Raw genomic sequence first — 18,152 nt, 5'->3', positions numbered from 1 at the left:
CAGGTTGTCCAATGGCATTCTTACTTGGCGGACACGTGATGCAACGACTTGACTGGTAACAACGCACCGACCAATAGCCGCCTGGCAGTGGGCTGGACCTCTGAAAATACAGGAGAGGAGACAGCAGGTGTAGATTGTAGTATTAATCTCAGGAAACGTTAGTGCGATTAATAAACTTTCAGTTATGGCGCTTTCCCAGTGTCTTGAAGATTCGCCGGGCTGGCGGACACCGAGGACAGGCCAGGACCTAAACTCGAAAGAGCTTTATAATGAGAGACACCGACTCGCTCTGGAGGAGCTGGTCGCCGGCGGAGTCGAAGCCTTCACGGGATTCCTGCAGAGAGAGAGGATCCCTAACTTTCTCTCCGACGACGAGATCAGGCGAATCTCCCGCACTGCTGTAGTGCCCAAATCACTCTCTTTGAACGGAGACGATTCTCATTTGGACCAGTCGGCCACACTGGACTGCTCATCTGTCACTTATTTCCCCGAAGTGTCTGATATCGAGCCTCCAGTTTTAGAGATGGGCTGGCCAGCCTTCACCGCGGGGTCTTTCCGCGGAGTAACACGCGCCGTCGCCTACTTCCAGCCGAGTTATGGAGAGTGCATTTATAGCTGCAAAGAAGCCGCCAGGAAGATGATAAAAAATGCGAAAGAGGTAACGTTATTTCTCATATATATATATATATATATATATATATATGTATATGTGGACACGATGCTGTTAGTTAATTAATCTGTTCTTTCCCGTGATTAATTTCACAATGCGTAACTGTACTGTTCTAATGCAACTTTACAAAAAATAGTGCCTCAATGACAAGCTTTAACATTTAATCATTACATATATTAAGTATATTTTTCTGTTACTGGTATTCATTCTTAAATTACTAGTATGTTATCCAAAAGTGACTATTATCTTTTTAAATTGTACTATTCAATATATACTAGTACTTATTCTAAAGAGACTACTTAGTTTCGGTTAGTGACAGAACTACTTTAATTACCCCTAGTAACTATTCCTTTGTAACCTGTAACAATTAAATTTAAATTTACCACATTTAATGTAGATTTGGTAGATATATCAACTATTCATTTCTAAAAGGTATGTATTCCAGTTATTGCTGGTACTTATTTTTAGATGTTTCTAGTAACTGGTTATATATTCCACTTTTTCTAGATTTGTTAAAACAGATATTTATTAAGCAGTATTGTAGCTACTAAAAACGAGTAGCTAATAAATAGCTACTAATTGAATGGAAACAGATGTCTGTCTCTGTTGAATTAATTTATTAATTTATAATTAAAAATTACTTATCAAAAATAGATCAGAATAATTTAGAAGTAATATTTAAATGTCATAACACTTTCATTTAGTTATTTTTTTTTTATTGTCATTGAGTTGGGAAATTAGTTTGTTTTCAGATTTCCCAGTTGAAAATTTTAACAGGATTAAAGTGATATATATATATATATAAAAAAAAGAAACCACAATAAAAAGTATAACAATGAAATACGATGATTGTTGTATTAATTTAAAAAAAAAATCATCCTTTGGGTTTTTTAGGTGCTGGAAGGGTATGTGTGTGACTTATTCAAAGTAGCACTCTGGATCTTGAATGTGGAATGGTAAGAATGCACAGAAGCGTCTATAACACTGGACTGTTACCTCTTAGGGTCTGACCCTGGAGGTCCCACAACAAGCTCTTCAGTCCTTCAAATGAAGGGGGGTTTGAGCTGAATGTATTGAGGTTATATCTGCAGGCATCCTGGATCTGTTCCAGCTTGCATGTACTTAAAAACCAAACGTAATAAGAAATCATCTAGGTGTGTAGCCAGCGGCTGTGCAGTCATGACATTCATACGAATGAGCCAGAACGCTTCAGTTCAGATGCTGAAGCTCTAAGATGTTAATTAATTTCCTGCCATGTTTAGCCAAACAATACTCCCTTGCACAAAGAAATGTTTACTGCTGTTAATTTCTCATTAATCAGAAATGATTTTTATCCTTAGGTGATTGCCATTGTGACAGACTCCTTGACAGACCTGGATATCTTCCAAGACCTGCAGGAAGCTTGCACACGGCGCAGAGTTCCTGTGTATATTCTGTTAGACCAGTCTTCTGTTCCCTCATTCATACAGATGTGTAAAAACCTTCACGTACAGCTGGATGAACTGCTGGTATGAGTTCTTCACACTGTAAAAAAAAAAAACACATCTGTAAAATTTATTGTTAAAAAAAAAAAAAAAAGCGACAGCTGTGGTTGCCAGAACTTTAAAGTAAAAGATACAGTAGCAACATCTTAGGTTTTCATTTGCTTAACTTAAATTGACAGTAAAATACCGTAAATTCATTAGCTAATACAACGTTTAAATACCAACCTACTGAAGTACTGAAATCTGTTTTGTACCTTTGTAATACACTGATAACCACCAAATGCAGGAAGTGTCAAGAAAGTCACATGATAAACCAATTAAGCCCATCACAAGCAGTTTTTAAATAATAAAATATATAGAGGGTGCACCTTGTCCTTCACACAAACACTAAACACCATCATGGTAACACACATGAAACTGAAATAATGCAATAAACATTCATTTAACAACATTAGGTGTAACAACCCTAATATACAAAACTGTTAGGAAAAAACCAAGAAGAAACATAGTTATTTCAACAAACAAACATCAAATTTGAAATGTAATGCAGAGAATTCTGTGAATGTCAATTTACGGTTATTCACCGTATATAGTAGGGGAATTTACCGTTAACCATTTAACAGGTTTTTGCTGTAGCATTTTTACAGTATTTTACCGTTAAATTCACAGTCAGTTTTTACATGCTAATATTATTGTTTTTTTTATATATTTAGCAATTTTTAATTGCATTTTTTTTAATGTGTTTTGTTTTATTTATGAAGCAAATGAAAGTACGAAGCATAACCGGTTCTACATACTACATGAGATCAGGTGCTCGGATCACTGGAAAGGTTCATGAGCGTTTCATGCTGATTGATGGAAACAGAGTGGCCACAGGTTCATATAGGTAATAAAGACCCCTTTTCCACAACATCTTGAAAGTGATAACTGTATGACTTTCTTTCTTCTGTGCAACACATGCCTTTTTTGTCAATACAATGAATGTCAATGGGGTCCAACATTGTTATGATTTTCAAAGTATGGACAAAACATTTTTTCAAAATATGTTTTTGTTTTCTATTTTGCATGGGTGTAACCTTTCAGACAAAGCAGAATAATTATATAGAAATTATTTATTTTGACATATTAAATGAATCGATTAGAACTTTGCAAATGTCCTACAATCGGTGCAAAATAGTTACGACTTGAGTTCTGCTTATACGTGTCCTTTTTATTTTGGCACTTTTTTATCTACAGGTTTAACTGGACGGATGGCAAACTAAACAGCAGCAACCTTATCGAGTTATCTGGCCAGATAACTGAGAAATTCGATGAAGAGTTCCGCATCCTCTATGCCCAGTCCCTGCCACTGCCAGCGAATACAAGAGCTCCCTCTAGTGCCAGGAGCAGCGCTTTATATGACCATCTTGTCCTCAAAGCACCTGGAACGCCTCCTTCCTACTTGGCACGAACAACAAAGCGTCAGCCAGAATGTCTGACGAGCACTCCAGCCAGACTTCATACCCCAAAGATCCAACAGATGAATGAAGACACTGAAGATCGAGACAGAAAGAGTAACCCAGTTTCTGATACTTCCACTCTAGGTGAGGACTGGATCGAGCAAGAACTCAGAAAGGAAGCTCTCACCTCGGATGCCCCTCCTCGTTTACCGGCAACGAATGTTAATATTCAGACTCAGACAGTTGATGTGAGGATCTCTCCCCCTTTACCTTCCAGCGACATTTCAACACAAACCACCTGCCAAACAGCAGAGGTGAGCGTGCAAACATGTGCTGACAACAGCCAGCTTAAATCGAAAACCTCGTCCAGCAGCAACCAGATCAACCCTGATACTTCATCTGCTTGCAACCTACAAGAGGTGGACTGTCACCCACCTGTCTGTCTCGCCCCTCAAGAAGTCAACCTGAGGGAATGCTTCCTAAAGATCACCAAAGAGCGACAGCACCACTACAGCTCCATTCGCACCAAGCTCGACCACGTGGTGACACTGCTTTCTCACAAGAGGGAACTAGTGGACCTCACTAACCTGACGCTGAGGCCCGGCCTGCACAGAGGATGCAAGGGTCAGCAGGAGGGCAGGCAGCTTCATAGTACACTTGACAATGTGATAATGGGGACTTGGCCCAAGTCGAGATGTCTGCAGTAACATGAACACTGGAGAACAGCGCTGGTGGTGGTCTGCAATGTTTTTTTACGAATCAGAATTAACCAGAAACATAGTTTGAATGATTTGTATGCAATATTAAAAAGACAAATGTGCAAAGATACTGATTTTGTTCTGAACTTGAATTGTACTTATTGTAGTTGATGGGGGAATTATATTCTGCTGTTAGATAAACTAAAATCTATATTTTTTTTCCAGTGATATTTTGAAATCCACTTTGTCTGTATTTGGTTGTCTGTTTCTTTCTGTGTTGTTTAAAGTTGTGGAGTTATGAAAATGACCTCCTTTGTAACACTATTACTTTTATATTCATATATTGAAAAAAACTAAAAAAAAACAATAGTCACTCATGATTATGTGTTTGATGTGCCTTGGATGATGTTAGTGAAAGGAATTAATCAAAACGGTTGTACTAAATTGGAAACGTTTGGACAATGCCTGAGGCATTTGAATATTTATTTAACCAAAAATAGTAGGGGGAAAAACAGTTCATTGTTTTATGATTGCCTCATTTTAATAAAACTCTTCATTTGATGAACACTTTGTTGGAGATCTTTGTGGGAATGTGGAATGTAACACTCGTTTATAAAGGCCCACTTAGTATTAATTTAGCTTAAATACAGGAATGTAATGTATATAATAAATAAATAAATATTCTAATATATATCAGCATTTGAATGTTTGGGGTTAATAATTACTTTATTAAAAATGCATCAGTGACAGTTAAAAGACATTTATAATGTAACATAAGATATCTATTTTAAATACGTTTCTATTTTAATATATTGCATTAGAAACCTTAAAATTTGTATATTTCACAATATTACAATTTTACTGTATTTTGATCAAATAAATGTAGGATTGGAAAGCACAGGACATTTCAAAACCAATGAAAAACCTTACCAAAAATGTAATTTTTTGAAACATATAAATATATTTATATAATTAAAAGTACAGTAAGTAGTTCCTGACTTAAATGTTTATGTTACTAGATAAATGTAGGATTGGAAAGCACAGGACATTTCAAAACCAATGAAAAACCTTACCAAAAATGTAAATTTTTGAAACATATAAATATATTTATATAATTAAATGTACAGTAAGTAGTTCCTGACTTAAATGTTTATGTTAATAGATTGGTGAATTTTGGGTTATATTTTATGATTATGTGTAAATGCTTCTTCAGAAAATGCTTGGTCTGCTCAAGGGCTGCACGTCTCAAAACTGAGTGTTGCAAAATGTATTGGTTTTATTAAACACAAGGTTGAATTCGGCTAAATCAGGCCATTAGTCTCAGTAAAATAAAATAAAAATAAAAAATCCTGACCCAATTTCCAAAACTTTTTTTAAGTATATTAAAGTTAATACATAAAATGAATAAGTAATGTGTAAGATTCTCTACCATATCTAGGCCACTATTCAAATAAGCAAATTTGTGAACTCCTCGGTTGAAAAAAAATAAAAATAAAAACCGTCAGATGTTCTTGTTTCCACCAAATCACTCAAAAAAATTTAAGTAGGCCTACATTTTAAACTCAACAACCTCATTTAAATAATTGTGCTGGTAATTTATAATTAAATGTCTTTTTTTTAGATGCATTTTCACTAGAGGTTTCAAACATACCCCTTTGTTTTTTAACTATAATTCAATGGATATTGCATATCCATTGCAAGAATTACTCAGGCAGAATTATACCAAAAAATCATTTAAAACGACTGCCCTTATTTTAGGTCAGTAACTGTGTGTTCACAGAACGAGGAAATCTGGGAAGTCTGTCCTCATGTCACATCAGCAATAGTTCTCTGTAAACCACAGAGGGCGCTATTATCTTGCACCTTGCAACTCACTTCATGAGACTGACGCCTTGGCTAACCTTGTCGAAAATATACACATACAAAAAGTTTTTTTTAGCGTTACAAAGATTTCTATTTCAAATAAACGCTGTTCTTTTGAATTTTCTATTCATTCAAGAATAAATAAAATGCAAAATTATACACAAAAATATATAGTTTAAACTGTATTTCTGATCAAATTATTGCAGCTTTATACTCTTCATAAAACCTTTCTTCCAAAAACAAACAACAACAACAACAAAAAATGTTACTAAGGATAAGGTTACTAGGATTAGTGTCTTATTGATTTCTGGTTCATTATGAAGATTTACACATGCTGCCGTGTGTGTCAAAATACTGCCGAATGATTCTCTTAGTAGTATGTTGTTTGCTGTAAAATCCACAAGGGTTGTTTATGTGAATTGTAATTACAATTGAACCCATAAAAGTGCCTTTTAAAAATGAATAAACATTACAAAAATATATTTAACAACAAATCCAGGCAACGAAGGCCTTAATTAACACTCAAAACAAATTACCATTCAGATGCCGGTTTACTATCTTGAATACTTAAACGTTCAAAAGTCACCACTGAGCTTTACTATTAATAGCTTGATTAAACACAACAAGTGATTGTTGGCGGTTAATTATTTATCTTGTTTTCATGAGTGTTTTGAGCCACAGCTCAATGACTGTCCAATGATCACAGCTTTAATCACTCCTCTTGAGTGATGAAGCCTGTTCGTGGTTTTAAAGAGCAGTCGTTGTTACTAAAGATACAGTTCGTGTTTAAATGGTTTCTCTACCTAAACCCAATGTAGGCCCATAATTCAGTAACTGAGGTAAATCTATAAATTACAAAAGCAATTATGATCTTCTTAATTTAATTGGAAAATGGGGTAAGAAAAAATACTGAATTTCGTGTGTTTTAGAAAAAAAAAAAAAAAACTTCATACAAGTTCGGAACAACTGGTGGATGAGTAAATTATTTTTGTCTGAACTGTCACTTTAAGATCTCAACAATTGTATGCTGAGCATGAATAGAAATGCCTACAGAAACAGATGCAAGCAACTCAAAAACTTTACTCAAGATGAGTGTAGAAAGTGTTGTAGGCAATTGGCAAGTTCTCGTACCGTTTTAAAAGGGATATCGGACATATTTGGCAACACATGGGTGTATATCCATCCCTAACACAGGTCTGTGTCATCCCAATTAAACTAGACTCGCAGGTGGAGACCTTTTGTTATCCTACTGCCCTCGTCAGCTCTTCTGCCCCTCACTTGGCTCTGGTAAACATCTGACTTTCCATCAAGAGGAGACTAGAACAGTCACCATCTGGAGGAGGGTGTTTGGCCTGAGGATACAAAACAATGACATGAAAATACAAGTCAGGGGGAAACAATGTGATGACGCGTGCCAAAACGGCTCAGCCGACCCTTTTGTAGTTTTCAGGAGAGATTTCGGTTTTAACGCCCCCGCTATATTTGCAGCTTTCAAATGATGATGACACACGGTTGTTTTCAATCCCTGTGGATCCGGCGGAGCGCAGCATGTTCGAGTTGATGGCGTGTGTAAACTTTTCTGCTCGCTCCCCGGTGTGACATGTTCTTGCCCTTTGTTTCGTATCTTCCCCTAGTTCATTTAGAGCTCGCGGGTTGATTTCAGACTGTTCCTCTGACCAAAAAGAGCGGAGATAAATAGCCTAATATGAGAGCTATTTATCAGTGTTTTTGCTTCATGACCTTGGTTCACACTTTCTCAGCAAATGAGTAATACAAGCCACATTAATATAGTAACTGCTGTCAGTGAAGGTAACCACCACCGCTACTTGGAGATGTGTGTGTCAGCACCACTGCTGAACTGTGCTATTAATAGAAGCCACGGTGTGTGTCTCAGGTGAAAGCAGTCTTTGTGTCCTGTGGTCTTTGCTGTGTGGCTTGGGGAAGGTGACAGGTGCAGCTCTGTGTTTGGGTCAGCTCATCTGTTTTGCACTTTTGTCTTTGTAATGCAGAAACAATGCAGATTTCCTTTGCTAATAATAGGAGGAAAAGTTAGAAGGGAATAATGCATAATGTATCTTATTTGCATGCTGTTTTTACACTTACACTTACAGTCATTTATTACTATCAGTAATTACAATCACCAATATTAATAACGCATTCATACAAAACAATATAATGGAAACCTATCAGTTATTGGTTAATTTGACTTAAATATGACTTATTTTTAACTTTAACTTATACTTATATGACTCAGTCATATTGGCTATTGAATTATTTTTAGATTTACATTGGTTTTTCTTTTATTTAACACATTCATATACTACTAATAAAACTAATGCATTCCTACAAAAAAAGCATTAATTGTAAACATAAAATAATGGTACCATATTGGTTACTAGCCAATATATTTATTTATTTAATAATATCAGTTGATATTTGATATTTAACTGTGCAATGCGCATGCTCATTTTTACATTTAGATCACCTTTTTTCCATCAAACTCTGACACTTATATACTACCAATAAATCTCACGCAAACAGGGGATACATGATAATGGAGGTTATTGACAAGTATTAATGCTCTTTTATGTATCATTAACAGTCGATATTTATTTAATTGTTTGTGCTCATTTCCCCTATTTTGCACTTTAATGGAAACCTTTAAAACACTAATAATTTATTAACACTGTTCAAATGTAATCTGTATTAATCTGCATTGAATATTTCAATAAATATCCATTTATTGTCATACTGTACATTATAATGTTGTGATACTATAAATCACTTGCATAATTTAAAAGGACTGATTTGAGTTTTGTGTGTGTGTGTGTGTGTGTGTGTCTTTTATTTACCCAAAATAGAACTGTAATATGAGCCATTCATGGGTTATCTACCATAATATGAAAATAATTCTCTGCCTATTGTATCAGCCAAAATTTTTGTATCTGAGCATCCCTTAATAAAGACAGCAAATATAGCATTAACATTAAAATAATGAATTCCAAAGCCCACACTATTAAAGCAATAATTGCCTTTTAGACAGTTATAATGGTTCATGGCCACAATAAAAATAAAAAAAGAGAGAAAAGATTAAGGTAATTCACGATTTTTATTTTCTTTTTTCTTATGGAGATTGAAGAATCTGATTGCATGTGGTTAAAGAGATGCCTGAGAGGAGAGTGCTGTTTAAAACAGATAAGGCCCCTTTCTGCTTCACTCACTCACTCACCCTCATCCAACGTTTCCTGCAGCCTCATAGAGTCTTTATCTCAACTCATCTCCCAGCTCGGATACACCGCAAACCCTCTCACTCTCACGGTTTAAGCGGACGCTGTCGAGGAGACGTGCCTGCTCTACCCGCTCTCTTTCCATCTGCCTCATCAGTTTATGACAGAGTGTGAAGTTACAGCTGATCCTAGGAGCTGTTAAAGCCTTTCTAGCATTGACAGTTGACACAAATATTTGCTTTTAAACTCAAATCATTACATGGACGTCGCATTTCAACTCATTTAAACTAATGGGTTAGAAAATAGTTGCTGGTGCTTGGCAAGCTGTTAAACAACATGTACCTTGGCTATTGATCAGGACTGTCTTGGTGTCTGTTTCACAGACGCTCCATCTACTTATTGATTCATGCAAATTGATTTCATATGGATTTTGTGATGTAATCTATTAGCTGCTCATGTGTCTGCTAAAGGCTTTTAAATGATCGGCCAAATTGAGGGGTAGGCCAAATGATGTCAAGAATAATGACCACTTGATAAACTGCAAAGAGACTGGAAATGAAACAAAGTCGAAAAAAAGAAAAATGAAATGGAAGCACTTGACATTACTGAGAAAGGAAACAGGGAAGGTCTCTTGGTGACTATACTAATTTATATTACTTAATATTTAAACTTGCTTTCAAAGAATGCATTTTCAATTAAAAGACGTTTTCTTACAACATTTGCATTTTCTTCTTTCCTTCTAAGCATAAAAAATGATCATGTCTTGAGTTAAATAAACACATATTTGTGACCCTAGGGCACAAAACCAGTCGTAAGTCGCTGGGGAATAGTTTTAGCAATAGCCAAAAAAAAACATTGTATGGGTCAAAATTATAGATTGTATTATTTTATGCCAAAAATCATTAGGATATTAAGTAAAGATCATGTTCCATGAAGATATTTTGTACATTTTCTACCATAAATATATCAAAACCTAATTTTTGATTAGTAATATGCATTGCTAAGAATTCATTTGGACAACTTCAAAGGCGATTTTCTCAATATGTAGATTTTTTTGCACCCTCAGATTCCAGATTTTCAAATAGTTGTATCTCTGCAAAATATTGTCAGATCCTAATAAACCATACATCGATGGAAAGCTTATTGGAAAGCTGGAAAGCTTATTATAAAGCTTATTATAAATCTCAATTTTGAAAAACTAACACTCAAGACTGGTTTTGTGGTCCAGGGTCACATTCATGTCCCTATACAATTTTGCTTCTCAAATATGTTGTTTTAATAATGAAATATTTTTACAGTAAATTCTCTCTTTTAGGATGAACAAGGTCAATGATCCTTAATAATTATTGAGGCTACTTACGGTTTCATAATAATGTAAAAAAAAAAAAAACAAGTTAACAGCAACATGCTCTCACATTATTATACAGCCAGAGGCAGAATGACCTTATATTCTGACCTTTTGCAAGTGTAACATTTTTAATATTTATTCTTTAAGCTTAATGTTTTTGCTATGGCGAACAGTTTCAAACTGTGCATAGATAAACATTTACTCACCTTTCAACAGCCCAAGGGGTTGCATTACATGTTTGAGGGATTGAGAACCTAATGCAATCATCAAACAATTAGTCAAAAGCACTTGTCTATGTCAGTGTGAACGCTGTCTGAATTATGCAGATGGTGCAATCTGTATCTCTCCTGTGAGGTGCTATGAACTTGAATTAAACTCAAGGGTATTCCCTGCTCTCCAAACTGGCTGGCCAGAAGAACAAAACAAATCAGGGTGATGTTTTCTACACATGCTGACGTTTATCATGCTACATTCACTGGCGGTAATGCGTTTAGACACGTATGTCTGGAGGACCACTGGTGTTGGGACGGAGGGGGAAGGGAAACTTAGCTTGACTTGCAAGATCAGCACAACTTTGATCATTGATTGAGTCGACTGCAGAGGACATCTGAACAGTAATATCACACAAAGAAAGCAGTAGAGCTCACAGTTTCTGCTAAATGACTGTATAAATATTTTACCCTCTTTAAAATTATACATTTGACTGAGTCACTCTACAACATTTATGAATTTGTCTCCTGTTTATGCATTCCCTGAGCAATTAAATTATAATTTGTCTTTGCATGCATTTGTCCCTCAATGTTCTCTTGTTCTGTCATAGGTTATTACATTTTAATTTATTTTATTATTGTAATTATCTTTTTTTCTCTTCTTCGTTGCCATTGTGTAGTTTGTTCTGTGAAAAAGGAACATCACTAAAATAAATGTTTTTAAAAAATTACATATTTAAAATGAAATAAACGAACAAAGGTTTATCTAATCTATTTAATAAAAATAATATTAAAAGTTAGAATAGAAAATAATTTTAGGGACCTAATGCACTAGCAATAATAAATGGTGAACAATACTCAATGACAAAATTTGTTTTTAATCACCAATGGCAAAATAATTAAAATTGCTTAATTTGTCTGCTAATGTCTATATTAAATTCTAAATATTGCACATCCTTCACCTACTATATCATATCATGAAAGTAATATAATATCAATAATAATAACAATACAATAATTAATTTGCTAATAGTTTTCTTCTTATAACTAATGAATATGTTTGAATATGAAATGATTTTAAAATAAATATTAGTTTTGATATTTAAAAAATGATCCTTGATCCTCACTACATTAAAAAGTAATTAAAAAAATAATCTTGTATTGTTTTTTTTCCTGTTATGCAATATAGTGAACAGCCAAAAGTATATTGCTGTTTACTTGAACTGAATGGGCCAACATATTACTAATAGATAAACCTTGAAAGTCTTGTGCTGAATTATACATTAAGAAACAACTTTCCTGGAACATCCTGCTGGCCAACGTCAAGTACTAATGATTAATGACTCATTATGAATGCTTAGATAAAATCGTTAGCGAAGCTGTGTGTCTGTGTTTTCTTTTTTCTTTCTTTCTTTTCTGTTGTATTTGTTTTAATTGGATTTCTGTCAGATCATCAGGACGAGTTATTATGTATACAGCAACAGACACACAGACAGTCCTAATCCTGTGACTGACAAACATGCAGTTTTCTCACACCACAAAAAGTCTTTCTGCAGACTCAGTGCTTTGTTTATCGGCTGTATTTATACACTTCTTCTTTATGGTGGCTTGACAGCAGGGAGTGGCACGCTACTGTTCTCAGTATCGCAGTTTGTTGTGGAGGTGACAGAGTGGATCTTTCCCCATACTTGTGTGTTTCTTTCACTGTCTCCAAGCACCAAATGCTTGTTTATACTGCAAATGCAGCGAGATGGATATTTGCATGAATTTGGTAGTAAAACTACCAGCAGTTACAATTAAAAGGGTCTGCTTTTTCATCGTGGTGTCTGTCTTCACACTCACACACAGACACAGACCCGTTTTACAGAGGTTTTCACTGGCCGACCATAAACACGAAGTGCTATGAGTGCATGTCATCTTTAAGAAGTTCAATGCCGATAGATTTCAAAAGCAGTCTCATTGTATTGTACGACTGGCCTTTTGGTTTGGACAGACAGTTGAAGTGCTGATGAATAAACAGATAAAACTGCTTGTCATTTTATGCCGGATTCACCTCTCACTTGACTCCTGTGGGAAGGTGGGTTTTTTCACCTTTCCATTAGGCATGAAAACAAGGTCAGAGAGCCAGGATGAATTTAAGAGGAGAAACACCCTGTATGACTGGAAACAGAGCACTTGCCAGTTTCTCAGGGTGTTTCTTCAACTACGGCACTTTTGGCTTTTAGTCTGCACACATTTCATTTGTTTTACCATCAGTGAATATACATTTGTCAAAGAAATTATAATGTTTATAAAGCAAGGATGCATTACATTTTTCATAAGTCACAGTAAATACTTTTAGACTGCTACAAAATAATTTAGATGTCAACAAAAGTATAAAGCAACTTTTTTCAACACTGTTCAATAAAGACACAGAAAACTGGAGTAATGACTGCTGAAAATTTCAGCTTTGCCATCACAAAAAATGAATGACGTCTTAAAATATGTACAAATAAAACACTTTAAATTGCAATAATATTTCACAATAATTCTGATTTCCTGTATTTCCATTAAAGGGGTCATAAGGGGTTGTTAAAAGGAACAATATTTGGTGTATTTGTTGTAATTAAATGTGTTTATGTGGTTTAAGGTTCAAAAAACACATTATTTTCCACATAATTTACATAATTGTTTCTCCTCTGCCCGCCTTTCTGAAATGCATAGATTTTTAAAAAGCTCATCATTCTGAAAAGCGAGGCGTGCTGTGATTGGCCAGCTATCCAGTGCATTGTGATTGTCTAAATACCTCAAGCATTTGACGGAAATGTTACGCCCAACATACTGTGATTACGTGTGTCCCGGCATGACAAGACAAAACCAATAAAACCCATTACAAACGAGGCATTTGTTGCATCCAGTAGGGACATAATTACTGATTTTAATGACTTATACGTGTTGTGTTGCATATCGCGCTGCGTAAAAATAAAACCATGTCTGCATTTGTGATCTGAGAAATGAAAAACAAGCACTACTCTACACTGCTTAAAACTCAAGTTTTAATCATCAGTGGTAAATTCTTTAAATATCTAAACGTACTTACAGGCTATGAGACAGAAGCGCCAAACTGTCCTTGCAAATTTGGAACTGCCCAACTTCATAGAAACAGCCTTTGTGCCACAGACTCATTGTAGGCTAAAATGGTTTAGGAAACAGTCCTCATCCTCCATAAAATGTGCTACACACATCTGAATATTTGGGTTGAACTGTTCTGAAAAAGTTTTGTAAATACAAGTTAACCACTGATTTCTAGTTGTGTAATCGTTTGCAAGGCCAAACAAAGTCGTTTTGCTTTCACAACGAAACAGCTTCTCTCCACAACATGGTGGTGGAATAAAAGTTACACCTTCTTTCTTTGTGTGAACATTTGGGCGACATTATGCAAGTCTTCCCACATCGTGACATAGACATGCGGGGGCGTGTAAGAGTGAGCCATTTTAGGAGGGCGTGGTTGACTCTTAACTTTTATAAAGAATATCTCTTTGGATTTGAGACTTTAGTCTTTGCAACTTTACAGAGCTTCTTTATGCACCAAGAACTTGTAACATTCCAAAGAAAATTTGAAATCACATCATATGACCTTTAAAAAATAAAAAATAAAAATCTAACAGACCACAAACGTTTGAACAGTAGTGTATGCATTGTGTTTGAAAGCATCCTGTGGTGGGAATCACATTTTAAACACTTAAATAATATTAAATAATTCAATTTAATGATATCAGACTTTCTGCACAAAAAAATAACTTAACTGAAATGATCATGATTGGAAATTACAATAAAATAACAAAACAATTTCTTATTAGATTTGACTTGATTTTTCTTCATTCTTTTTTTTTCAGATTTGATATCATCTCAAGTCTGCTTATTACAGACCAAGTACACTTAATGCTGAAAAAATAAGCATTAAGTGTAGGGAAGCACACGACTTCCCTTAATGCTGACAGGGAAGTCGTGGCCTAATGGTTAGAGAGTTGGACTGGCAATCGAAGGGTTGTGAGTTCGAGTCTCGATCCGGCAGGAATTGAGTGCATGTACAGTTCCCTCTCCACCTTCAATACCACGACTTAGGTGCCCTTGAGCAGGGCATCGAACCACCAACTGCTCCCCGGGCGCCGCAGCATAAATGGCTGCCCACTGCTCTGTGTGTGTGTGTGTGTGTTCACTGCTCTGTGTGTGTGCACTTCGGATGGGTTAAATGCAAAGCACAAATTCTGAGTATGGGTCACCATACTTGGCTGAATGTCACGTAAAAAAAAAAAAAAAAGGACTTTGTTGACTTGTCATAGAAATAAGTCAAAATTTAAGTAGACTAAATTTCTACAAATAATAATTTTTGCACAATAAATATTTTAAAGTTGTTGATTTATTTTACAAAATGTTAAGTTTTTTTATTTATATACATAACAGGTATTTAGAAAATAAATTGTTACCATTAGAAAATGGTAAAAAAATGTTTCCAAAGAAATTAGCCTGTAGTGGAAGAAACACCCATCTACAAACTCAGCTTTGTTTTGATTTTTTGATTGTGTGTAATGTGGTATCTATTACAAAATAAGTATACATAATGCAGTGTCATTACGAGAAAAAAATAATGCAGATAAATGTTTGTGGTGCAGTTGCTGCTGTGAAATGTCATCTCAAATTAACACATTACTTCCTCATTCGGTTGATGCACATAGAGTGAGAGTGTCAAATGCCCTTGGTGGAGAAAGTGCTGACAAGCGAGCTCGACATAAGATGGCGAGGCCTGATAACACCTTTTGAAACCTGATCCCTATTTGCCACCTGTGGGAAAGCTCATCTTCTCTGTCCCCCATGTTCTTTTGCCATCATGGTCCTGTTATGCTATACAAGCTGGTTTCAAGATCGGCAAAGACAAACCCGAGCTGTAAAACAGCAGCTGGAGGCGTGAAATGTTTTGTGCTCTTCAAAACGAACACTTTGTCTGATCATTTCTTTACTCAGACTTTGGAATTATGTCATCCTTGATATTAAGGAGGCAAAAGGACAAACATTTAGACGGTTTGTTATTTGCAAGGATGTTAAAATTAATCACTTGAAATAAAATAAACATTAGCTGAACTAAGATAAAATAAAAACCTACAAAGGCTAAATTTCTCATTTACATTTATTTAAGTTGAGGTACTAAATTTACTAAAACTAAACGAACTAAAACTTTATAAAAGCTATACCGACAAAAATAAGAAAAATTACAAAAACAGAATTACTAGAACCAACTAAAATGAATGATTCATGATTCTAAAATATGTGTCACAGCATGAGTTAACTTCAACAGCAGGATGTCCTTTATCCCTGTCCAATTTCACATTTTGTTGGGAGATTTTGATTAATTTTTTTAGAAACATTTATGACATTCTGACGGCACACTTGGTATGTGGTAGTTTAAAACAATAAGAGATGATTGCTGCTATATCTATTAGGCACATATCAACCCATTTGCTTTTCTTGGATATGAGGAACCACTGTCATTTACTCCAAGTTGTCTGCTACATTTGACCCCACCTAAACTATATTAAGTTGAAAGCATGGTGAAAGTCTGTGTTCAGTGATTTATTTATTTTTTTTTTATCTTTAATTCCATTGAACTTGACACTTTTTTTAGCTGATTGGGTCATTTTAACAGTTAGACAAATCATCCCCTTGGAATTATAAGATTCTAACTGCATTCCTAGTAGTTTTGAGATATTGAGCTTCAAAGTTTTTGTGTTCCATTCGACTGTGTAGATAGAACCTTTTTTTTTTTTTAAAACAAGTCTCATAATGTACACAACATTAAAAAAATCTATCACATAAATTAAATACATTGACACAGAATAAGAATATGTTAATAACTCAATTTTGACAAAAATTTCAGACAGAACCTTATAATTCCAAGGGGACGAAATGTACAATTGCCAGCAAAGCACTGTAAATCTAAAATAAACATACCTTCACTTTAAGCATCTAGCTTGTATCCAGGTTTAGAAATTAATCTTATACAGATGTATATACTATCTTACTGTACACTTAAAAATAAAGTTTCAAAAAGCGGTTTTCAGCTAACCATTTTGGGCTCCCCATTGAAACAAAACAAAACTCTAAACCACAAAACAAAACAAAAATCTAAACAACAAAACAAATCAAAACAAACAAACATTATTTTCTTAGTGTGAAGAACATTTTAAAAACCTTTTCCACTATAAAGAACCTTTTGTGGAATGAAAAGATTCCACAGATATTAAAGGTTCTTCATGGAACCATCAATGCAAATAAAGAATCTTTATTTTTACCAATGTGAAGCCTTTGTGGCTCCAGACTTATGACTGTGCACTTTTTGTCAGCCTTTAAGTTTGTTAAAAATAAAAAAGTGCACATGAGGCTTTGACAAAAGCATGACCCACTGAGTATTTACGGCCGGTTTAAACCTGTACTTTAGCCAGGCTAAAAGGCAAGTGTAAGAGGTCTGGGAGGGAGAAGGAAGTGACAGTGTGGGAGCAAGCCTGAATTCTCCTCAGTGAGTCATGTGTACGTTGTGTGATCATGAAGTGCTGTCATCAGTTCTGACGCACAAGAGACCAGCAAGCATCTGCTTAACTGAGGTTTTCTTCTAAAAAAAAAAAAATGCATAAGAGACTTGTTTTTAAAGTTCCTAAGCTTCCACTTTTGAAAAACTAATTTGTAAGTATGCAGTAAAAAAAAAAAAAAAAAAAAAAATCAAGATATTGTGATCGTTCCTAGAAATTACAATTCTGTCATCATTTACTCACCCTCATGTCATTCCAAACATGTATCACTTACTTTACGGCAGGTTTGGATGAACATTCGGTGAGCATAATACAATTTTTATGTTTAGATGAATTTTCTCTTTAATCAACAAGTTTAGCTTCTATGCATTCGATTGCTGCACCACTACATAGCAAAATTAGTCCAGAATTTACAAAACCAAGACAATTCACTGATTTAACGTGCTTGTAAAACCGTAAATCACAACACCACAATAACTGTCATGGCTCCAAACACAGAAACAAGTGGACATCCTGAGCGGAAACCACCAACCCCACCGCCGCATTGCATTCCTTCACTTCATCTCCCCTCACTCTCGAACAAAGTCACTTGACCAGACCCCTATTTAGGAAGTGAAAGAGGAAGCCCATATATCCCCGTCCATCCTCACTGCC

General features: G+C 35.1%; 1 protein-coding gene and 1 long non-coding RNA gene across 2 annotated transcripts in view; one reads left to right on the top strand and one right to left on the bottom strand.

Moving 5' to 3' along the window:
* The first annotated feature begins 34 nt into the window (after nucleotides 1-34).
* On the top strand, nucleotides 35-4,856 carry fam83d (family with sequence similarity 83 member D). Its single transcript, XM_026275662.1, has 4 exons — nucleotides 35-658; nucleotides 2,011-2,178; nucleotides 2,916-3,040; nucleotides 3,391-4,856. The coding sequence occupies exons 1-4, from the start codon at nucleotides 185-187 to the stop codon at nucleotides 4,298-4,300; spliced, it is 1,677 nt and encodes a 558-aa protein (XP_026131447.1). The 5' UTR covers nucleotides 35-184; the 3' UTR covers nucleotides 4,301-4,856.
* LOC113111163 (uncharacterized) overlaps nucleotides 2,067-18,152 on the bottom strand; it is a 26,529-nt gene continuing 10,443 nt past the window's right edge. The window contains exon 4 of the long non-coding RNA XR_003293268.1: nucleotides 2,067-2,194. This is a non-coding gene — a long non-coding RNA (uncharacterized LOC113111163). The remainder of the gene's footprint in view (nucleotides 2,195-18,152) is intronic.

Source organism: Carassius auratus, chromosome 11 (genome assembly GCF_003368295.1).
Source record: "Carassius auratus strain Wakin chromosome 11, ASM336829v1, whole genome shotgun sequence".
Lineage (NCBI taxonomy): Eukaryota > Metazoa > Chordata > Actinopteri > Cypriniformes > Cyprinidae > Carassius > Carassius auratus.
Note: the sequence above shows the minus strand (reverse complement) of the source record. Positions and strands in the feature narration are given on the sequence as shown.

Excerpts from the sequence above, each read along its gene's own strand:
- fam83d (XM_026275662.1), top strand. The coding sequence starts at position 185 with ATGGCGCTTTCCCAGTGTCTTGAAGATTCGCCGGGCTGGCGGACACCG. Across the intron at positions 659-2,010 it reads TGATAAAAAATGCGAAAGAG|GTGATTGCCATTGTGACAGA; the intron begins GTAACGTTATTT and ends TTTTATCCTTAG. Across the intron at positions 3,041-3,390 it reads GTGGCCACAGGTTCATATAG|GTTTAACTGGACGGATGGCA; the intron begins GTAATAAAGACC and ends TTTTATCTACAG.